Source organism: Rhincodon typus, chromosome 9, assembly GCF_021869965.1.
Source record: "Rhincodon typus isolate 14 chromosome 9, sRhiTyp1.1, whole genome shotgun sequence".
Taxonomy (NCBI): Eukaryota; Metazoa; Chordata; class Chondrichthyes; order Orectolobiformes; family Rhincodontidae; genus Rhincodon; species Rhincodon typus.
The window spans coordinates 2,128,497-2,153,124 of NC_063340.1; the positions used below are offsets into that span (position 1 = coordinate 2,128,497).

The 24,628-nt window shown below is 42.8% G+C and overlaps 2 protein-coding genes across 4 annotated transcripts in view; one reads left to right on the top strand and one right to left on the bottom strand.

The window, feature by feature from the left end:
• zgc:153169 (uncharacterized protein LOC767799 homolog) overlaps positions 1–23,957 on the bottom strand; it is a 41,851-nt gene extending 17,894 nt beyond the window's left edge. For all 3 annotated transcript variants that reach the window (XR_007262891.1, XM_048601120.1, XM_048601119.1), the window contains exons 1-4: positions 23,831–23,957; positions 14,412–14,550; positions 13,590–13,746; positions 5,241–5,289 (exon numbers count right to left, since the gene is read on the bottom strand). Coding sequence is in view for 2 of the 3 variants with exons in the window: in XM_048601120.1 (XP_048457077.1) it covers positions 5,241–5,289; positions 13,590–13,746; positions 14,412–14,550; positions 23,831–23,951 (466 nt within the window). In the remaining variant the exon portion in view is untranslated. The remainder of the gene's footprint in view (positions 1–5,240; positions 5,290–13,589; positions 13,747–14,411; positions 14,551–23,830) is intronic.
• A 344-nt stretch (positions 23,958–24,301) lies between these two features.
• The window catches only part of actr2a (actin related protein 2a), a 37,994-nt gene continuing 37,667 nt past the window's right edge, over positions 24,302–24,628 (top strand). Inside the window, exon 1 of the mRNA XM_048600886.1 lies at positions 24,302–24,527. Within this exon, the coding sequence (XP_048456843.1) occupies positions 24,480–24,527 (48 nt within the window). The 5' untranslated portion in view covers positions 24,302–24,479. The remainder of the gene's footprint in view (positions 24,528–24,628) is intronic.

A 24,628-nucleotide genomic window follows, 5' to 3' on the forward strand; every position in this document is an offset into this window, starting at 1 on the left:
AAGATCCAGTTAAGTGGTGATGCACTCCCATTTCCTGCTTGTAGCTCCATCAACTTCCATTTTCTAACAGACACCCGTTGCCATACACTCCTACTCCACTATGTGGCTTATTATGACACAATAATTTGGTAGTTGACATTTAAGTTGTTGAATCTGGGTCATTCATACAGACCAAGACCAATACCAATACCAATCCCTGGGACACTCCATATAATATATACACCCAATCTGACTCACCCTCCTAAATAATACCTCTCTTTTCTCTCATTCAGCCACTTATTCATCCACTTCCATATTCTAGTTGTGGCACCAGACCATTATGCCACGAGCATCCTTTCAAGTAGAAGTTTATTGAAGAACTTCCACAAATCTGCATATACTAGATGAGTGGTCTTTCGGATGATATCAGCGTCAGCAATGGGGTGGGACCTGATTGACTTTGCACCCAATGCTGCGGCAGCAACATGTCTTTTCTGATCTTTCAGGTGCTGATCGACATTGTGCAGCTTCTCTGTTACAAAGCAGATGCATGCAAACAGGCTTGCAGGCTGTGACAACTTAATCCTATCGGTGCAGCAGAGCATGGTCTCCAGTTGCCTCAGATATCCATGCCATTGGACAGAGACTTTGCTCTGCTAGAACCAATGGTGAACTGATGTCAGTGTGTAATGGCCTTTTCAACATGTAGTTGGCCTAGACCATCAGCACCCTCATGTGCATTCCCAACAGTGCCTGACCCAAACATAGCATCACTATCATCACTTGGAAACTCTTGCAATGATACCGACAATGCTGTTCTGAATAATAAGTGGCTGCCAGAAGACCAGCTCAAAAAGCAAAGTGATGGATACAACTTCGCCTCAAAAGGTAAGCGAGAAGAATATCAACTCTATTGGGTCAGCTTCACCATAAAAAAAATGAACAATTTGACTGTCTCAGTGGGGTCTCCTATGCAATAAAGAAACATCCTCATTAACCCTAGACTTATCCTAACCAACAAACAGTGCACCACAGTCATCAGAATGTATGTTCCATCCCCAGAAGCAATGGAGAGGGCCAAAGTGGAATTCAGCTCCCATCTTGATCAGTTATTGTCCTGTGTCCCACAAGAAGACAAAGACATTTGTCTGGGTGATTTCAATGCCAGAGTGGGGAGGGACACAAACCTCTTGAAATGCACAATCAGCAAGTAAGGCAAACAGTAATAGAGTCCTCCACCTGACGAAATACCTAGAACATGGTCTGATCATAACCAACTACCTACTTAATCAGAGAGACAAAATACAAGACTCCACAGCAAGACCAGACATTGACATCTGCTTGAAAGCTACTTTGTATGAGTCGGGAACCATAAGGATAGGAGCTGACCAATTTTTGGACAGATCATCACCGAATCTGGTCGACTACTTCCATCAGCCTGGCCCAAAAACACCTTGTTGTTAGATTCAAGGTCTCTGTGGTTAAAGATCTACTCAGTCAGCACCTCACAGTCAACCATGCTCAATGAGCAAGAACCATGGTTATCCACAACACCTGGTCTGCCTTAAAGCCACCATCACAGCACAACCCCAACCTGAGAGGAGGTTTCAAAAGACATCTAACAGCTGAGAGCCAACAACGCCACTAGCAAAGATGGAATTACCAATTCACCAAAGCAGGTATGGACTCTTACTCTACACATGACCTCATCTCCCTCATTGGGAAAAAGTAGTACACACCAGGGGACCTCCTAGATGCCATATTTGTGACCATTTTCAAGAAAAAACAATAAAAACAGGGATCTCCCTGTTGTCTGCCAAAATCGTCCTCGTCATCTCGGCTGAACAGTCATAATGTGGATCCCATCCATCAAAAGACACAGTGGACATAGTCCTCACAGTAAGAGGTGTCTGAGAAAAGTGTGTAGATCAGCAGTAACCTCAATACAAGACCTTTCTGATCTCAAACGCCTTCAATTCTGTCAACTATGGAACACTTCCTCAGATTTGGCTGCCCACAAAAAATCATGCCATTTGGCACACGATAGTATGCAAGCCATGATCCTTACCAGCGGATCCACCACAGATCTAATGTGTGCACAAACACGGGTGAAGAAAGGCTGCAATATTGCACAAAGCTACTTCTCAATATTCGTCACTGCAACACCCCACACCAGGTCCATGAAGCATCCAGTTGGAGTGGAGCTAATGTATGAGACAAACAGGAAATGGTTTAATCTGCATTACCTCCAATTTTTGTCAATCATCGAGCTGCAGTATGCAGATGACACTTTCTTGTGTGGACACTCAGAGGATGAGCTCCACAAGAGAATGGGCCTTAGGGTAAACATCCAGAAAACAAAAGGTCCTCGACCAGGCTGCTCTGACCACACATTACTGCCCCTCTGATTGTCAAGATCCATGGCAGATGGATTCATTTCCCTTTCTTGGGAAACTCAAGAGCAGACAATGATGAAATTCAAAACATCACCACCAGTGTGCCAATGCAGCCCTTAGCCAACAGAAGAACCCAACACCAGGGTCATAGTTGACTGGGCGGTGGTATTGCCAACCATCAAGTAGAATTCGGAACAGCATTCCCTCTAAGCTGTGCAAGATTCCATGTATTGCCAAAACATTGACGTTTGGTTCTGGAAGCTGCTATCACTCGAGGGTCAGAGACCTGCACATTGTCCTTTCCATTTTACAGCACACAACTCAAATCCTTGGAGAAATATTATCAGCAATTTCTGTGAAAATTTCTGTAAATCCACTCCCAGGATAGGCACTCCAATCTGCATCCTGTCTTTGGCCAACATCCCATTTGTTTAAGGAATAAGTCAGTATCAATCAGCTGCACTTGGTGGGGACACATCATTTGTATGACTTCCAAAATAAGCTTTCTACTCCAAGCTTCAACATGGCAACTGTTTACCAGGAGGGTAGGGTGGGAGGGACACTTCAAGGACATCCCCATAGCCTCTCTCAACAAATGCAACATCTACAATGACTAAAGGGAATCCCTTGTCAACAACCACCCAACCCACAGAAGAAACATCCAAAGTGCCAACCAATTTAAGCATCACCAACAGGTACAGACGTTAAGACCAGACAGCAGACGGATCATGTTAAAAAAAACCCAAAGCATCCCACCCACCTGTTCAAATCCAACTTGCCTCACCTGCAACGGGGTATTGTCTACTCAACCAAGGATTCATAACACTGAACTGGATGAAAGTCATTCCTAGTCCCAAGGGACTGCCAAGGAGAAGATGCCTTTCAATATCCACTTTGGTATATCCTTCCTCAAATAAATGGAGTGTGATTTGCATCCTTTAAAAGCATACTGTCTAGTCTAATGTTGCTTTGCTTTAACATTCGTTAGTCATTGGCACCTGTATCCCCGTTTAGCATCACAAAATTTGTCTTCAAGTAGTTTTTTGTCAATGTGATGTAGGGATTCAATTAACACCTTTTTTCAGTGGCTTAAACAGCTCCCTCCATCCCAATGGTGACCCTCTGACATATGGCTGTTTTCCAAGCCTGGTTCATGGTCTTGCACATGAACCACGAACCACACACCCCCCACCCCCACCTCCCCACCCTTATAAAGTCATGGATCTGCTGACCCTGGTGCTTCCTGACTCACCCTCTTTCTGTTGCCCTTGCCTGGACCAGCATTCCCGTTCAAAATACAGACATTATTTCACAATGAAGACTCGTGGAGTGTGGAAGTGTGAAGCTGGGGTTGGCATAATTCAAGTATTTTTTAAATGCTCCTACACCCTCCTCCTCTACCCTCGAGCTTCAGGGGTATGGAACTGTGCCCTGGGTCATCAGTGAGAATTCAGGAAAAGGAATGACTAGTCTAAAATGTATAGAGGCTAAGAAACAGACCATCAGCAGCAAGAAGATGGGTCAGGAGTGGGAGAGTGTGTGAACCAGTGGGTTGGCAAGAGGAAGGCTTTACAGTGACCAAGAGGGTCAAAGAGAGTCAGCTGTGGGAGAGAGATGCTATGCAAAGTTAAAAAGACAAAAGTTAAATTGTTTTAAAGTTATTTCATATACGAAGGTGAAAAATTTTACAATAAAAAGTAATTCAATTTATAAGGTAGAATGTTTGAAACTTTTTTTTCCCCCTCGAATGTGTAAAGTCCTTAAGAAACCAACCATAGATTTTACATTCATTTTATTGGGAAAATGTGTTTCACTTTAAATTGCAATTTTCAGGAACTCGACCACATTTTCCCCATTATCTAACATTCACTGAAAAAGGACTGGGTCTGTAGTTGTCACAGAACTTAAGAGCAGGAGTAGGCCATTTGGCCTTTTGAGCTTGCTGCACCATTGGGTTGTTGTCCCAATTCCACTTTCCAGTCCAGCTCAATGCCCTTGATTTCCTATTCTGTCATACCATCTGGTGCAGCCTTGAAGAAATTTAATTACACAGCTGCCACTGCTTTCTGGGGAAGATAATTTCACACACAAACATGGGAATTTACAGTAATCGATGACAGTTCCATTGTTACCACAACTGAGACGAGATTTCAACCACAATATTTTTTATTAATTAAAATTATTCCAAAAATTCAATCAGAACCCATTTCCCCAGGTAACTATCATAGTCCTATGGATTATGAACACCAGTACGATTGCCACTATACCACCATCTTTAATAAGACAGGAAGCAACGTCCGCATGGCTTAACACCGATAGTCTGGGGCTGAACTTGCCAAATTACTGTCATTTCGCATCACACTGTAGTCACGTGACTAACTGAGCCAACTATTCAGGCTTATTATATTAGTACTTAGTTTCAACTAAAACAGATTGGCTTGGGTTCCAGATTATTCATATTCTTTGATTGAACGTAGCACGTACATGTATTGTACGAACACTGCCAAAAAGTATGTAACTGCTTGCTTTGAGTATGTGTCAGAACCATTATTGTGGATACTTGTAATCAATTGCACTTTGTGGCAACATTGAGACATTTTGATTATTTGCGCTGTTGAAGGTTCATTAACGAATAAGTTCTGCTCTAGATGACTTTTTGGTTTAGTCTGTAATGCTCTAAGTCTTAATCAGAACAAGAGGGTTGAAACATGGCTCTAACAAAACAGCAATATCTACTTGATGACATTGATGTAACTAGCAAGATTCACTGCAGGTTTTAGTGCAGCGAGCATAGAATTTATATAGTAATATGGAATATAGTAATATGGAAATACCTTCCATTTTAGCACACAAGACATTTCTTACCTAAAGTGTCATGATTTTTGGAAGGGCTCTTGCGACTTTTCAAAAATTCCTAAACAAATTGAAACGATTAAAAAAATTCATCAAAAATGAAATAAACCAAAATCATAAGCAGTGCATTTTGACAACTAAAGGACTCCAGGTGTAAATTACGTATTTAGAAAAATTGCTGAAAAATGCATGGTGTTTGCTCATTTCTCTTCGGTACCCATCTAGCAATGCTATTAAAGTTGATATGCATATGTAATTTCATACATTTATAACATATATCACGTGGCATCAAAATGAGGCAGTGATGTGTGAATCCAGAATATGCCATTTATTTTAATCATTCTCCAAACCTTTCTGTAAATACAAGAATATTATAATCCATTACATTAAAACACAAGAAACAGGAGCACAAGTCCATTCAGCCCCTCAAACCCACCCTGCCATTCAATAAGATCATCTTGGTGTGCCCTAGGTCTCACTTCCTCTTTCATTCCAGCTCTAAGCTTTCTGAAGGATTATGGACTTGAGGGGTATCTGCCTTCACTTTAAATATTATCAGCAATCCAGCCTCTACAACTCTCTGGGACAAAGAATTTCAGACATTCATTACCCTCAGAAGACATTCCTTTGCATCTCAGCTTTAAATTGCCTTCCTCTGTAACTAAGACCCCTGGTTTGAGATTTCCCCTCTGCTGGACGATTTTCTCAATATCTACCTTGTCAGACCGCTTCAGAATCTATGTTAAAAAGAAATGCTCCTCATTCTTCTATACTCCAATGAAAAAAACAACTCCATTGTTTAGCTATTCTTGATAAACCAGGCCATCCAAATCCAAGATTCAACCCAGTGAATCTCTTTTGAACTGCCCCCAATGCCTATATATACTTGATTAAATATAGGGCCCAAACTGCATCCAGTACTCCAAGTGCACCCTGTATTGTGGTGACAAGACTTCATTATTCCAACCCCTTGCAACAAAGGCCAAAATTCAATCTGCCTTCTTAATTACTTGCTGCATCTGCATGCTAGCCATTTGTGTTTCATGCACAAGAACAACTAGATTCTTTTGTGCTGCACTTCTTTGGGAGTCTCTCTTGAATTAAATAGTACTCTGCCTTCTGATTGTCCCTACTGAAAAGCATGACCACACACTTCATTAGATCAAACTCCAACTGCTCTCAATACTTCTATGTCCCCTTGCAGATTCATCATGTCCTCATCACAACATGCCCTCTCAGTTACTTCTGTATTGTCAGCAAATTTGAATACACTCTCAAGGACAAGGGAGTAGAAAAATGGAAACACCAGCCCCTGGCAAGTTCCCCTCCATCTGATCCCCTCGCCATCCTGACTTGGAAATGCATCATCATTCCTTCAGTGTCACTGGGTCAAAGTCCTGGAACTCTCTCCTTGACAGCAAACTGGTTCAACCTACACAAAATGGATTGTAGCAGGACAAGAAGGCAGCTCACTCCCATCTTCTCAAGGGCAACTAGGGACCAGTTATAAATGCTGGCCAGTCAGTGGTGCCCACCTCCCATGAGTCAATGAATAAAAGAAACTCCGCTCCCTCCTCCAAGTCAGTAAGATAGATAGGAACTAATGGAGGCCTTTGGACTGATCCTTGTGGCAATCCACCAATTACGGTCTTTCTAACCTGAAAAAGATCCATTAATCCTGACTCTCTGTCTATGGCATAGAAAAACTAGCGTAAAATCCCACCAAGTGTGGGAGTGAGTGTATTAGATGGTGACCAACAAACCATCCCACCAGTGAGACAGCTCAGTCAGCTACCAATCAGCTTCAGAGCTGACAGGCGGACATGGGTGAATAACTTGTCATCTCAAGGTATTGATTAGAAGACAGCAGCTTCTCGGTCGAACCCTCCTCATTTGGGAGCATTAAGTGGTGAGAAGCGATGCATTGCTTATACTTCTTTGGGGTGTGGTGCCAGGGCAGAGTGGGGCTCAGAGGCAAGGGCAGAAAGTGATTTTCAGAGCCTCTTACCCACCAGCTTTACCTCCAAGTTGGGTCAATTGGAGGCCCCCCTCAACAGGTAGTTAAGTGGCCATAACTTCCCAAACTAGAAATTATCCATCATCGCCACCAGTCAGGAAGCCAGGTCATCAGGGAGGAGGTGAGTTGAAGTTCTACCAATTGGTCACTTACAGACCTTAACTGCTGACAAGCCAAGAAATTTGCCCATGGACCTTTGCTGTCCAGCAATTACTTGCTGGGAGTGAGAAGGAAAAACGCTTCTTTCTAGGGCTCACTCATTCTACTGTTTCCCCTTCTCACTCTATCTCCTCTCTTTGGGCTCCCCTTTGGGTTGAAGGATAACCAAGTTTAAACTATAATGCTATGATCCCAGCTGATGTTTTAATATTGGATACATCAGATCATAAATTTTTTGTTTCTTTTTGTTTACCATGGAGGTCAGTCACTGAACTTGTTAGTAAGAGGCTCTCAGTGTACTTTTAACAAAAGAACAGCATGTTTATCACACAAAAGAAAAACAAAACTGTATCCCACTAGATAATACCTATTGAAACAATCTCAGTACAACATCAAAAATAAAAGATTTGTCCCTGATTTGCTGCACATTCATCTGACGCTATTTTCTTCAAATAATGTTTTTCCCCATGACTGCTAAAACAAACTACTGACTCAGCTCACCATTATTTAGCATGGATTCCTTAAACCCTCGCCTCCAACAGCTTTGTAGGACTCTTCGATAACACTCCAACAGTCTTCTGTTTCTGGAGCTTTCTTCTCACCGACTTGCATGCATCTCAGGTCAATTCCCAGCCGTGATTGCTTTGAGATTGGAAATAACAACATCTCTGCTATTATAGGCCTCTGGCCCCTCCATGAACCTGCTCTGGTTCCTTCTCCCTCTCTGATAGTCGTAGAACTCAAGTCAGCAAACATCTTAACAATAATCTCCTGAGGTGGCTTGCTTGTCATTTAGCAGTAATTACACCTCCTTGTAAATGTTCAACATGATTTGCTGACCATGATAAAAGCTCAGATCCTTGCAGACTTTCTACCTTAGAATCCAAGTTCTCAAACAACAAACTTTCAGAACACTTCCTCACATAAAGTAAACCAAAACGTATCTGTAAAAGACATTTTCATTTCCTATTATAATTTGCTCATCACAATTTTTATTTTACTTGTCCAGATTTTATTTGGTCAGTTGCTACATGTTTACATTAAATAAACAAAGACTTCCCAGACAATAATATTCAACTAGTCCATTTTGATCACATTTGTCTTTCTCCATTTTTGCATATGTTTCAAGAGCAATGATGTTGTTTCTTCCCAAGACATGAATGATTTTCAACTTCTTTGGTTATAGCAATAAACTCCACCAAAACAGTCTAAGCTTTTTGGTAAAGAAAAATGTTCTTTTCCAGCTTGGATCACATGATTTAAATAAAACTCTCTGCAAAGTTGTTGGATATGTAGAATTCAAAATGTTGCATAGCCAACACCAAACTCAATCTTTAATCCACAGCTGAGTATTTCTGTTGGCATGAATTCAACTCATGAAAAAAAAAAATTCTGGTTGGTTGATCCATAATCTCATTCATTCTGCTGGGATAAAACTGCACCTAAACTGATGTTATGGCATCACCAGCCAGTTTAAATAGCTTGGCATAATTCAGTGCTGCTAAAACTAGTATCATCATCAATGCAGATTTTAAGCTATCAAAGGCATTTTGGCACTCCTCTGATAATTCAAATTCCATTTTGATAACAAACTTATCAAGAAGCCACTGCAGCTTTGAAATTCAAAACAAGTTATGTTAAAATCCATTGATGCCTATATTCTGCAAAATCTATTGTTTTAACTTGGACATAGGAAAATCCAAGCAAGCTGTTTTGTTTGCATCTGCGGGCGCCGCTTGGCTTTGTTCCACAGAATGGCCCAAATAAATTACTTCCCCTTTGGAAATTTTTTTTGGCGAAGTTTACAACTAAATTACATCCAATTACAACTAAATAAATCATTTAATTAGATGCAAATAGTTGTAAAGTCAAAGTAATACAGCATGGAAACAGATCCTTTGGTCCAACTAGTCCACACCGACCAGACATATGCCTTCTTTTTCTTAAACAGAGCCGCAATTTCTCTAGTAATCCAGCATTCCCTACATGTACCAGCCTTGCCCTTCACTCTAATAGGAACATGATGTCTCTGAACTCTGGTGATCCCATTTTTAAAGGCTTCCCAATTCCCAACCATCCGTTTACTTACAAATAACCTCTCCTAATCCACTTTTGAAAGTTCCTGTTTAATACGGTCAAAATTGGCCTTATTCTAATTTAGAACCCCAACTTTTTGATCAGCTCTATCCTTTTCCATAACTATTTTAAAACTAATACTTATGATCACTTGACCCAAAGTGTTCCCGCACTGACAACTGAGTCACTTGACTGGTTTTATTTTGCAAGAGTAAGTCGAGTATTGCTCCTTCTCTCGTAGGTACGTCCTCATGTTGAAGAAGAAAGTTTTCTCGTACACACTTAAGTATCTCCCCAGCCAAGTATTGACAGTCCCAGTCTATGTTTGGAAAGTTAAAATCCCCTACCTTTACAACCCTATTATTCTTATAGATATCCAAAATCTCCTTATGTATTTGCTACTCAATTTCTCTCTGACTATGGGGGGGGGGGAGCTATAATACAATGCCAACAAGGTGATGTTCTCTTTTGATTTCTCAGATCCACCCGCATAACTTCCTTAGATGCATTCCCACAAATATCCTCAAGTACCGCCGTAACATTATCCTTAATCAAAAAGGCCACTCCCCCTCTTCTTTTGCACCCCCAACGCTGCATCTATCCTCCCAATAATATTTATACCCTGGAATATTCAGCTGCCAGTCCTGTCCATCCCTGAGCCCCATCTCTGCAATTGCTCTGATATCCCAGTCCCATGATCCCAACCATGCGGAGTTCATATGCCTTACCTGTTAGGCCTCTTATATGGAAATAAATGCAGTTTAGTTTATTAGCCCTATCTCGTTCTCTGCTTTGTTCCTGCTCGTCCTGGCTGTTTGACTTACTCCTTTTCCCCAACGGTACCACTCTCCAACTGATCCCTTTCCTCACCATCTGTCTGGTCCTACCCCCCCTCAAACTAGTTTAAATCCTCCTGAGCAGCTCGAGTAAATCTCCCCGCCAGTATATTAGTCTCCTTCCAATTCAGGTGCAATCTGTCCTTCTTATATGGATCATTTCTACCCCAGAAGAGATTTCAATGATCCAAAAATGGGAATCCTTCTCCCCGGCACCATTCCTCAGCCACACATACATCTGCTCTATTCTCCTATTCCCACCCTCATTAGCTCAAGGCACCAAGAGTAAGCAGATATTGCTACCCTCAGGGACCTACTTTTTAAATTCCTTCCTGAATTCCTATATTCTCTCCTGGGGATTCTATAAAAAATATAGATTCTGAGAGGGTGGAAGCAGGCCATTCGGCCCATCGAATCCACACTGACTCTCCGAGGAGCATCCCACCCAGACCCACCCGACACCATCCCTATATTATATAGACACAATGGGCAATTTAGCATAGCCAGTCCACCTAACCTGCACATCTTTGGACTGTGGGAGGAAACCGGAGCACCTGGGGAAAATCCACACAGACACGGGGAGAATGTGCAAACTCCACACAGACAGTTGCCCAAGGCTGGAATCAAACCCTGGTCCCTTGCACTGAGGCAGCAGTGCTTAACCACTGAGGCACGGTGCTATCCAAGGGGATCAAGGGTTATGGCGAGAAAGTGGGAGAATGGGGTTGACAAACTTACCAGCCACGACTGAATGGTGGAGCAGACTCCATGGGCTGAATGGCCTAACTTCTGCTCCTATGTCTTATGGGCTTATTAGAATCTTATCCCTTTCTATTCCTGTGACATTAGTTCCAATGTGTCCAATGACCTCCTGCTGGTCCACCTCCCCATTAACAATGTTCTGCACCCTCTCCGAGATGTCCTTGATTCTGGCACCAGGGAGGCAATGCACCATTCTCGTGTCTCACCGTCAGCCACAGAAACATCTATCTGTGCCTCCGTCCCCTATCAAAATCGATCACTCGGAGCCAGACGTATCCTTCGTTACGGATGTCAGTGCTATATTCCCCTGACAGTCCATCACCCCTGACATTTTCTAAAACAGCAACAGTTTTATGAGGAAAGTCACAGGAGATTCCTGCATGACCTGTTTCCCTCTCCTATCTTTCCTGGAGGTAACCCACCTACCTGACTGTATCTTCAGTTTATCTCCCTCTTGCAACAGCTATCAACCCACCTAGCTGCTTCTCCAACCGATCCATGTGCTCTGATAGGATTTGCAACCAAACACACTTCCTGTAGACATTATCGTCAGTGACATGCAAACTCTCCCTGATTTGCTACATCTGACAGGAAGAACACATTGCTCTACTAAAGGCCACCTTTACACCTTACCAATCTACAAAGCCAGAAAATAGCCCAGTCATACTGCTCTAAAAAAAGCTCTAGGCTAACTTAGTGCCCGAGTTTTATATTTTTAAAGTTTAATTGAGAGACAGATCTTACTATAACACATCATCAAAAATGAACCCATTCTACTCACTACTTTAGATTTACTAATAAAACCGGGATGGTTACACTTTACAAGCCATTTAGTTGTTCCCTCGCTGTGAGCTGTCCCACGCAGGTTTCTCCAAGATCAGCTGTGAATTTTGCTCTTTGTTTATTTTTCTTAGATGAACTCCGATGTCCAAAGATACTTGGAATCAAATAGTAGAACAATCAGGTGTGTAGATTCACTGATGGGTCAGAAAGCAGTGTAGGTTTGTTTCTCCATTTGATTCACTTCCCATGTGGTCACTGCCTTTGTCTGTCTTCCTCCTTATTAAAGTGCTGTTGTTTTCATTTTCTTCCCCAAATGGTACAACAGGTACAAATACAACATTTAAAAGGCATCTGGAGGGGGTACATGAATAGGAAGGGGATATGGGCCAAATGCTGGCAAATGGGACTGGATCAGTCTGGGATATCAGGTTGGCGTGGATGAGTTGGACCAAAGGGTCTGTTTCCATGCTGAATAACATTATGACTCTACTCCTAGAAATATCCTCCTTAAGTACAGCTGTAATGTTATCCCTAACCAAATATGCCACTCACCCTCCTCTGTTGCCTCCCTTTCTATCCTGAAGCTGCTAGTCCTGTCCATCCCTCATCCACGTTTGTGTAATACCCATGTTATTCCAGTGTCATGTTTCCAACCATGTCCTAAGTTCATCTGCCTTACCTGTCAGGCCTCTTGCATTGAAGTAAATGCAGTTTAATCTATCAGTCCTATCTTGTTCTCTGCCAGTCCCTTGTCTGCCTTGACTATTCGACTTGCTCCCCTCATTGACTGTACCAGCCTCAGCCTTTTCTCACTATTGCTTTGATTCCGACCACCTCCCCTCACTAGTTTAAAGCCTCCCAAGTAGCACTAGCTAATCTCCTTACCAAGGATATTGGTCCCTTTCTAATTCAGTTTGAACCCGTCCCTCTTATACAAGACATTCCTAACTCCTGGAGAGATCCCAATGGTCCAAAAATATGAATCCTTGCCCTCTGCTCCAGCTCCTCAGCTACACACTCATATTGTGGTGAATATTCCTCCCAGGTTCAGATGAACACAACCAAATCATCAGTACATACAACATAGTTGGATGATTCTTCACTAAGTTTGTTTATTAATCATTGCAAAGTTGTTGTATTTTTTATTCTCAGTGGTATGACTTTATGTTGATTAGGTCCATTCATGGTGACAGAAGTTAATATTTCTTTAGCTGTGTCTGTGGAACTTGCCAGGCCATTCAGAGGTGCTGACAGAAAGCATTTGCTCACATAAAGGATAGTGTAAATCTAGAACAACTCCATCAAACCCGAAAAAAAAAAATTCTTGTCTAGGCTTGGGGTCAAGTGAAAATTACAATCTAACATCGATAGATTTTGGTGAGGTAAAGCAGATTACTTTAAGGTTAAGAGAACCAAGGCAAGAGATGGGGCTATGATACGGATCAACCGTGATCTAACGAAGTGACAGAACAGGCTTGAGGGGCTGAATGGTCTCCTCACATTCCTAACTGTGCATTAACGTACAGTTGAGCAAGAAAGCTGCACTATGATAACTTCTATGGCACCAATCGTCTGAAAGCTAAAATACTGGCTGGGGCTCGAAAATAAACTCTTGACTTGCACTTGAGATTTTGTTTGAACTAATTGTTCTAATTCTACAAAGCAAATGTGGAAACATTGTACGTATGAATGTCAGTAACAAGTGTATACTAGATGTTGTTTAATCACCTCATAGGCAGCCAAGCTTGCCTCAGTCATCATGTCACTGTTGTCTTCAATACGGAATCCCTGCTCTTTGGCAAAAGCAACAGCTCCTTCTCCAACAAGCATTGTGTGATCACTCTTATCCATCACCATACGAGCCACTGTCAGTGGGATACCAACGCTATCGCAAAACACAGTGAAAAATATAAACTGCGGTTATAAGACAAATGATTATAAGCAACGTGTTATTTTTCTTTAGCCCTACACTGCAGTTCAATCCAGAGCAGTTGCACAAACTTTCACAAGTGGAAATTGCTATGTTATAATTGGTGCTGTATTGTGATGTGCTATTTAATTGGCCTGAATAACTTTAGTGCATGCACTATATCAAGGCTTCAGCTTCTGGGTGGATCAAATGTAAGAGAGATGTCGAATGTGGCGTAATCTGGGGAAATGGCCAAATTAGTTCTAATATGGCAACTCAAAAGCAAGCGAGACAAATTTAAAAAAAAAAATCATATGATGAAAGGATCCAGAAAATAGTGTATTCTAGTTTAAATACACAAAAATGGGCATTCAACAATGCCTTGCTTAAATCAACTGAGGTATACAAAATTTCAGAGACACAGTTACACACGTCTTCAGAGGAATTTAAAAGATCCTGTCACTCCAGGGCTTAAATTAATGACAGGAATCCCTGTGTTTGCAGGATGCAACACAAGAGGCCATTTACTCCATCTTACAACATTCTATAACATCATCTATGATGTACAAGTCAATAATTCTGATTAATATGGAAACAACCACAAACATTGATAATGACCAAAGCTGACAGTCAACACCTACCCAGGTAGGGCTGCGACAGCTCCAAAACGCCCCGGCAGTCCTTCCATGATCGCAGCATCACACTGAACAACTCCAGCTTTGTTTGGGAAGCCCCCACGGCCTACAATAAAGCAGCCAGTCTCCTTGTCATTTTCTAGTTCTGGAAGGTGAAGGAGAAACAAACTTTAATTTATCAATCTGTTTTCTCCGAGATGGAGATTCTACCATAAAATACTGTCAAAAAAATCTGCAACACTTTGGAATGGCCTAGGTAAACAGAAAACATGGTGGGAATAACAGATTGAAATCAAGGTTAGGAGCAGAAGTAGGCCCCTGGGCCTAACAAGCCGCCTCAGCCATTTAATAAGTCGTCAATATGGCTTCAACCCAACTTTTCTGTCTTTAACCCGTATGACACTTGACTACCTTGTATATCAAAATTCTATAACTCAGCCTTATCTAAATTTGATCGATATGTACTCTCGACTGCTGGGGGAAGAGAATGTCACATGCTAACAAATCTCTCAGAAAAAAGAATTTCTCCTCATCTGTCTTAGAAGGAATTTCTTAAAATGTGTCCCCGAGCTCTAGTCTTCCCCACCAAAAGAAACATCCTCCTGGTATCCACTCCATCAAGTCGCCTGTTTCCATAAGATCACCTCTCATTCTTCTCAAGCCAGACTGTCCAATCTTTGTTCATAAGTTAATTCCCCCATTCCCATCTCAGCAATGAGTTGCATGAAATTTCTCTGAACTACATCTGAAGCCATTATGTCTTCTCTCAAATAAGAGGATAAAAACTACAGACAGTACTCCGGAAGTCATCTCACAAAGGCTTTGTACAGCTGCAATAAACTGACCCACTGTTATAACTGATTCCCCTTGCAAGTAACAACATTCCATTTACCTTCATAATCACTTGCTGTACCAACATAACCTTTAGTGATTCATTTACTAGGACAGTACCTAGATCCTCCTGTACCACCAAGTTATACAACTTTTCCCCATATAAATAACAAACTGAGGAAGGGCCACTCAACCCGAAACGTTAACATCGATTTCTCTCCACAGATGCTGCCAGACCTGCTGAGCTTCTCCAGCAATTTGTTGTTGTTTCTGATTTAGAGCATCTGCAGTTTTTTTCAATTTTTCTGCTTTTCTTGCCTTCCTGCCACATTTCTCACATTCGACTCTTATCTGCCATTTCTTTTGCCCACGTAGTTAACCTGTCAATATCCCTTTAGAGATCCTCTATCTCTTCTTGATGATGTACTTTTTGATCCACACTGGTGTCATTGACAAATTTAACTACATGTTGTTCATGGTGTTTAAGTCAATCACATAGATTGCAAAAAGAGTTGAGGAACAGGATCTTCATAGTACTTTCCTTGCCAGTGCTATGCAACCTTAAAACTGACTTTATCTCTACTTTATGCCTCCTGTTAGCTAACAAACCTTTCATCCATATTAACACAGCATGAACTCTCATCTTGTGAGTTTTTTTTTCTTTATTCATTCACGGGATGAGGGTGTCGCTGGCCAGGCAACATTTATTGCCAATCCCTAATTGCCCAGAGGGCAATTAAGAGTCAACCACATTGCTCTGGGTCTGGAGTCACATGTAGGCCAGACCAGGTAAGGATGGCCATTTCCTTCCATAAACGGCATTAGTGAACCAGATGGGTTTTTCCAACAATCGACAATGGATTCATGGTCATCATGAGATTCTTAATTCCAGATATTTATTGAATTCAAATTCCACTAACCTCTGATGTAGCACCTTACCAAATGGTTTTGGAAATTCAAGTGTGGCACACTTCCAGGTCCCCTTTTATCTACCTGTCTATTGATTGTTACTTCCTAATACACCTTGAATAAATTCGCAAAACACAGTTTCTCTTTTAGAAAATCATGATAACTCTGTCAGATGACATTGTGATTGAAGTATCCTATGTTAGCCTCCATCATAATGGATTCTTGCCTCTGACATATTTTAGACTAAATGGCCTATAGTTTCTGCTTTCTGTCTCTTTCTTTTATTGAATGAAGGCATTACATTTCTACTTTTCCAACCTGTTGAGATCCTTCCAGAATCCAAAGAATATTGGAAGATTGTACTAACTGTGCCACTAATTTGTTTTAAGATCAGAGGTTGCAGGCCATTCTGTCTTAGTGATGCCAAGATTACTTCCAACAGCATCTTTTCCCTGGTGACAGCAACCATCTTATTTTTCTCCCTCTCGTTCATGTCTTCACTTTGAATATCTTTGGGAAGCTTTCCAAGTCTTCTAATGAAGGCAAACACAAAGTACACGCTGAATACCTCCACCATTTCCTTGTAACCCATTATCTATTTACCAAATTTATTGGTTAGAAAGCTGACACTAACTTCAGTTACTTCTTTCCCATTTAAATCTTAGAGTCATAGTGCTATATAGCCTGGAAACAGACCCTTCGATCCAACTCGTCCATGCCAACCAGATATCCTAAATGAGAGGGGAAAGATTTAAAAGGGACCTAAGGGGCAACATTTTCATGCAGAGGGTGGTGAGTGTGTAGAACGAGTGCCAGAGGAAGTGGTGGAGGCTGGTACAATTACAACATGTAAAAGGCATCTGGATGGGTATATGAATAGGAAGGGCTTAGAGGGACATGGGCCAAATGCTGGCAAATGGGACTAGATTAATTTAGGATATCCGGTCGGCATGGACATGTTGGACCGAAGGGTCTGTTTTCATGATGTAGATCTCTTTGACAGTCTTTGTTTCTCACTTGGATTAGTCTTTAACAGTTATTAAATATCTCCTTACAATCTGCCACTGCAACTCCACTGTTGTAACTTTTTAACCTAGTTTCTCAGTTCAATTAAGTTTGCTCTGCCTTCATAGTTATATTTATTCAGGCTTATAAGACCAGTCATGGTTCCACACTTAAAAAAAAACAGAAAGAACTGCGGATGCTGTGAATCAGGAACAAAAACAAAGTTGCTGGAAAAGCTCAGCAGGTCTGGCAGCATCTGTGAAGAAAATAAACAGAGTTAATGTTTTGGGTCTGGAGAACCCAACACTCAGTTGAGTTCTGAGGAAGGATCACCTAACCCGAAACATGAACTGTTTTTTCCTTCACAGATGCTGCCAGACCTGCTGAGCTTTTCCAACAACTTTGTTTTTGTTCACGGTTCCACACTTCTTCCTTTCAAACGCAATGTGAAACTCGATAATGTTATGACTGTCACCTAGAGGTTTCTTTAGCATGAGGTTATCAATTCATTCTGTCTCACTGCTTCTGATAAGGTGAAGGACAACCTGCTCCCCGGATGGGTCTTGAATATACTGCTTTTAGAAACTGTCCTTAATAGACTTGATGAACTCATTTTCCGGGTTTGCTTGGCCAATCTCATCCATTGAATCTACCTGTAGTTGAAAGTCACCCATGATTACTGCAGGCCCTTTCTTGCCTGCTCCATTTATCGCTATCCATGTATTCCATTCTACTGTGTAACCACTGTTCAGATGTCTCTAAACTATTCCCACAAGCAACCTCTTAACCATTTCTGTTTCTGATTTCTACCCCACATTTCACTCTGATGAGCCAGTCATTTCTCACAATTGGAGTTCTGTGCACAGTACTGGTCACATTAAACTGAAGGAGGTAAACACACAAGCAGTAATTCAGAGGTTTACCAGACAATCACATGGAATGGACAGGTTGTCTTAGGATGATAGGTTGGAGAGGCTGGCCCTGTATCCATTGGAGTTTAGCGGAGTCAGAGGTGACTTAATTGAAACATACAAGATCTTTAGGAACCTTGACAGGGTGGATGGGGGAAGATATTTCCTCTTGTGGAAGAATCTATTACTAGGGCTCACTGAAATAAGGGGGTCATCCACATAATACAGAGATAAGGAGGATTGTTCCCCCTCTCAGAGTCATAAGTCTTTGGAACCCTTCCTCAAAAAGTAGTTGAAGTAGAGTCATTGAATATTTTTAAAGTGAGGGAGATAGAGTCTCGATAAGCAAGGGGTGAAACCTTCCAGGGGGTAGGTGGGATCGAAGAGGAATCAGATCAGCTGTGATTTTTGCATGGCAGTGCAGGCCAGAGGAGCCAACTGGCCTACACCTGCTCAACATTCCTACGTTGATGTGGGCTTAGATACTAACTTCTATTAGTACTCATAATTCACCCATTTTGTGACATACGCCGATTCATCATTGATCTTTCAGGAGGGCAATCTGCCATCCTTAACCAGTCTGGTCTTGATGTGACTCTAGGTCTACAGTGAATTATGACAAACACTCTTTCCCAGCCAACTAATTCCATGGAATCCTCCATATAAGCTAACCAGAAACAAAACAAATCCAGTATAACGTTGTTATGCTATCTTATTTGGAAAGTATTTTCATATCACTGCAACCTCCTGAATAGTGGGGAAGGCAGAGATTTGAAATATAAGATCCAGCAGACGTTATGTGCGAGTTTTTCTTTTTATCTTTTTGGGGGGGGGGGGGGGGAATGGGGTCACAGTTCAGGAAACATTCTCGGAATTATCCAGAGACAAAGCTAGCTGACCATTGCCATCTACAGGAACAAATGTTTCTTGTTCAGGCATGCGATGTGGGCTGGGTCAGCAATTATTGCTCATCCCTCAAGAGTGCTTGAGATGTTTGTGTTGAACTGTCTTTTTGAACACAACTGAGTGGCTTTCTACGACATGTTGGAAACCAGTTTAAAAACAGACCACAATGTGGTGGATCTGGAGCCACATATAGGCCACGTTCGGCAAAGAGCAGATTTATTTCTCTTTCTGCTTCTCCCATTTCACTTCAGAGTCTCCATAATGCTGGTTGGTCACCCTCGTCCATCACGGCTGATATACTTCTCAACCCTGTTGTCCTGCCTTCTGCCCATAACCCTTTGATCCCCTTACTAATAAAGAACCTATCATTGTCTTAAATACACTCTATGACTTGGCCGCGACAGTCTTCTTCAGCAATCAGTTCCGCAGATTAACCATCGTCTAGCTGAAGAAATTCTAAAGGCTCATTTCTTCACTGACGCTGTGCCATCAGGTCTTAGTCCTACTAGTGAAAACATCATCTTCATGTTAATTCTATCCAGGCCTCGCAATATTTGGACAATTTCAATGAGATCCCCCCTCATCCTTCTAAACTCCATCAAGTACAGACCCAGAGCCCTCAACCACCTCTCATATGACAAGGACTTCATCCCCGGGAACATCCTTCAAAGACTTCTCTTGCCCCCATCTAATGCCGGCAAATCCTTCCTTAGATGGCTCAATTCTTCTGCTTTCTCTTATGGTCGTCCTGTCAGTCACCCACTCCACCTCCAATTCTGCTACATATCAGTCTCTCACCGTTGGATCTTTCCATCTGGTCTTGAACCCTCTTCATGGCAATCCCATCTTCAATCAATTCACTGCATTTCACCACCCTCTCTCTCCCTGTAACAGACATCCACACCATTTCAATCTCTTCTTCTCTACCTTCTTTGAAACTCTTACAATCCTCACTAACCCTTACTTATAGACCTCTGATTTTGATCACTCTTGTCACTCCACACATCCATCTCAGTCTGTCCACCTCATCAGTATCCTGCTGTTGTGCATCTCTTCCTGATGTTGCCCAGATTCCTAGACAATATAACAAGGCCACACTGTCCTGTAGATTCTTCCTTTAAGTTTCAGTAATACTTCCCAATCACAACACACCACTGTCCTTCCTCCAATTACTCCATTCAGACCCCATCCATCTTCCAGCACCAGTGACCTCCTGGTACTCACTTTCTCTATGTCTTCACCAAGATTCTTCATACCTTCTCTAGGCTCAAACTGGAAGCCCATAAATTGGATGCATTTCTTTCCTGGAGGACATGAATAACCTGACAGGTTTATATGACAACATTGTTTCATAATTGCCATGACTGACCATAAGTTGATCATCTGAATAAAGTTAACTTAAAATCCACACATGCCATAGTTGGATTCTGAAATGCTGTCTTATGATAACAAGTCTTGATCTTGGAAATCATTAATCCAATCATGCAGCTCAGCCTGTGTTTCACAGCACACAGTGCAATTTGCAGCAAGCGATACAGAAAGATCCAATCAAGTTTCAATCGCAATCCTTTCCAAAAATGTGTTGATAGATTCGCTAGCAGTAACTTAGACAACCTCCATTTGTGTTCAGCTACGAACACTGGTGCATACGGATCTCAAATCTCATTACAAACAAACACTTCATTTCTAGCCTCCCTCTCCGAAGTCTGCTGCTTGGTGTCTTTGGGTAAATTAAAAATTGCTTTCTTACTAGAACATAATGCATCACAAAAATCAGACATTCAGGCAGGTCAAACTCAGTTGGCTTTGACTCATCTCGTGAAGTTAAACTTTGCACTGAATTTCTATACAGTACATTACAGCAGCCATTTCCAGATGTCCTGAGATCACAAACAGCAGAACAAAATAAAAGTAATTTTTTTACACAAGATTATGAACACAATTTGGAGTCGAGGGAGATTAAACAGAACTGTTCTAAATCCTTAGAGAAGTTCTTAAAATCTTGAGAGGCAGAGATAAGGTGAATAGTGAAGGTCTTTTCCCTAGGGTGAGGGAGTCCAAAACTAGACGGCACAGGTTGAAGGTAAGAGGGGATAGATTTAAAAGGGACGTGAGGGGCAACTTTTTCACACAGACGCTGGTGCGTATAGGCAGTGAACCCAGAGGAAGAAACAGAGGCGGGTACAATCACAACATCTAAAAGGTATCTGGATAGGATGTGAATAGAAAGGGTTTAAGACCATAAGACATAGGAGCAGAATTTAGGCCATTCGGCCCATCGAGTCTGCTCTGCCATTCAATCATGGCTCTTAAGTTCCTCAACTCCATTCTCCCGCTTTCTCTCCGTAACCCTTGACCCCCTTGATAATCAAGAACCTATCTATCTCAGTCTTAAATGTACTCAATAACCTGGCCTCCACAGCCTTCTGTGGCAGTGAATTCCATAGATTCACCACTGTCTGGCTGAAGATGTTTCTCCTTATCTCCGTTCTAAAACATGTTCCCTTTACTCTAAGGCTGTGTCCTTGGGTCCTAGACTCTCCTACCAATGGAAGCATCTTCCCAACATCCACTTTGTCCATGCCATTCAGTATTCTGAAAGTTTCAGTTAGATGCCCCCTCAAGTCCTCTCAAAATAAATGCCAACATTGCATTTGCCTTCCTGACTACTGACTCAACCTGCAAGTTTACCTTGAGAGAATCCTGGACTGGATCTCCCAAGTCTCTTTGCACTTCAGCCTTCTGAATTTTCTCCCCATTTAGAAAATAGTACGTGCTTTTATTCTTCTTACCAAAGTGCATGACTTCACACTTTCCCACGTTGTACTCCATCTGCCACTTCTTTGCCCACTCTCCTAACCTGTCCAAATCCTTCTGCAGCCTCGCCATCTCCTCAATTCTACCTGTCCCTCCACCTATCTTTGTATCGTCTGCAAACGTAGCCAGAATGCCCACAGTTCCTTCATTTAGATCATTCATGTACAAAGTGAAAAGTTGTGGTCCCAGCACTGACCCTTGCAGAACACCACTTATCACCAGCTTCCAACTTGAGAAAGACCTCTTTATCCCTACTCTCTGCTTTCTGCCAGACAGCTAATCTTCTATCCGTGCTAGTCCTTTGCCTCTAACACCGTGGGCCCTTATCTTACTCAGCAGCCTCCTGTGTGGCACCTTATCAAAGGCCTTCTTGAAGTCCAGGTAGACAACATCCATTGGCTCTCCTTGGTCTACCCTGCTCGTTACTTCCTCAAAGAATTCTAGCAGATTTGTCAGGCATGACCTCCCCTGGATGAAACCATGCTGACTTTGCCCTATTTTACTTTACATTTCCAAATATTCAGAAATCTCATCCTTTACAATGGATTCGAAAATCTTACCCATGACAGAGGTTAGGCTAATCGGCCTATAATTTTCTGTCTTTTGCCTTACTCCCTTATTAAACAGGGGTGTCACGTTAGCGACTTTCCAGTCCTCTGGGGCCCTCCCTGACTCTAGCGATTCCTGAAAGATCACCACTAACGCTTCCACTATCTCCTTTAGAATTCTGGGGTGTAGTCCATCTGATCCAGGTTATTTGTCCACCTTCAGGCCAATCAGTTTTACTAGCACCTTTTCCTTGGTGATGGCCACCATACTCAGCTCCGCCCCGACTCTCTTGAATTTTTGGGATATTACTCGTGTCTTCCACTGTAAAGACTGCCGCGAAGTAAATATTCAGTTCCTCAGCCATTTCCTTGTTCCCCATTATTATCTCTCCGCCTTCACTTTCCAGTGGTGGAATGTCAACTTTGGCCTCTCTTTCCTTTATATACCTAAAGAAACTCTTACAGCCTTCATCTACATTACTGGCCAGCTTACCGTCATATTCAATCTTCTCCCTCCTTAATTTTTTTTGTTGCCTTCTGTTGGTCTTTGTAAGCTTCCCAGTTCTCTGGTTTCCCACTGCCCTTCGCCACATTATATGCTTTCTCTTTTGCTTTTATGCTAACCCCGACTTCCTTAGTCAGCCATGGTTGCCTCATCCTCCCTGTACCATGCATCTTTTTCTGAGGGATGAATTTTTGCTGTGTCTCCTGAATTACTTCCAGAAACTCCTGCCATTGCTGTTCCACTGTCTTTCCTGCTAGGCTCCTCTTCCAGTCAATTCTGCCCAGCTCCTCCCTCATACCTCTGTAGTCGCCTTTATTCAGTTGTAATACCGTCATCTCTGATTCTATCTTCTCCCTCTCAAATTGTAGCGTAAATTCTATCATCTTATGATCACTGCCTAGGGTTCCTTTACCTTAAGCTCCCGTATCAAGTCTGTCTCATCGCACAACACTAAATCCAGTATTGCCTGTTCCCTTGTGGGCTCCACCACAAGCTGCTCCAAAAAGCCATCTCGTAGACATTCCACAAATTCCTTTTCGTGCAATCCACTACCAACATGATTTTCCAGTCCACCTGCATATTGAAATCCCCCATGATCACTGTGACTTTGCCTATCTTACACACCTTTTCTATCTCCTGGTGTATCTTGCGCCCCATTTTAGAGGGATATGGGCCAAATGCTGGCAAATGGAACTAGTTTGGTTTGGGATTCCTCAGTGGCATGGACAAGTTGGACCAAAAAGTCTGTCTCAAGCCTGTATAACTATGTATCTATCAAAGGAAATGCGCTGTGCCGTCAGAGGGTCAGCGCCGAGGGAGCGCCGCGCCGTCGGACGGTCAGCGCCGAGGGAGCGCCGCACCGTCGGAGGGTCAGTGCCGAGGGAGCGCCGCACTGTCGGAGGGTCAGTGCCGAGGGACAGGGCACTCTTTGGGACTTGGGGAGCTGCTGTGGCGGGTGTAAAGGTTGGCACGGCCATCATGAAAATACATCACCTGCCATGGCCTCCTGGACGGTGGCCGAGGCCCCGCTGCCGGTTGCCAACAGCAGCCGGGCCGTATCCACCACCGCCAGCGAAAAGGCCCAGGTTCCAACTACCGCCGCCGCCGCCGCCATGGCAACCCACCCTGCACTCTCTGATTGGCCCACTTTAGGGACCAATCACATTAAAACAATCATTCAACGTGAGGAAAAATTTTTTGTTAAGCTTTAAAGAACGTCAAATCGCACTACAAGAACTAGAACTTAAAATATACCTGGAATATTCTTCAAAAAGACTTATTTTAGACTTCTCCTTCCAGTGACCCCACCCTCTGGGCTACGTCCGCAACCTGTGTCCCGCCCACCAGCCATTTCCTGAAGCTGATTGGACAACCGGGCGCAGAGCTTTGTCAATCAATTAATATTGAAGAGTCGTTACCGGCCCCGCCTCCTCACTGTCAATCAACGACGCTCCGCCCGGCCCTGCGTCTATCACGACGTCCCCGGCAGCACCCGGTCACGCCTATCGGAAGCGGTGTGTCACGTGGGAGCGGCGCGCCCTCTGGAGCGGGAGCGAGCGGACGGTGATTTCCGGTGTCGGGAGGCGGGTGGAAAGTTTCACCGGGACAGAGGGCGGTAGCGGCGGCGGTTCGGGAGCGGACCATGGACAGCCAGGGCAGGAAGGTGGTGGTCTGCGACAATGGTACCGGGGTAAGTACTGGCTCTTCAGACCGCCGTCCCAGGGGAAGGTATGAGGAAGTGAGGCGCCGTCTGGGATTGGGGGAGGGGGGTGGTGTCTGGTGTCCCCAACA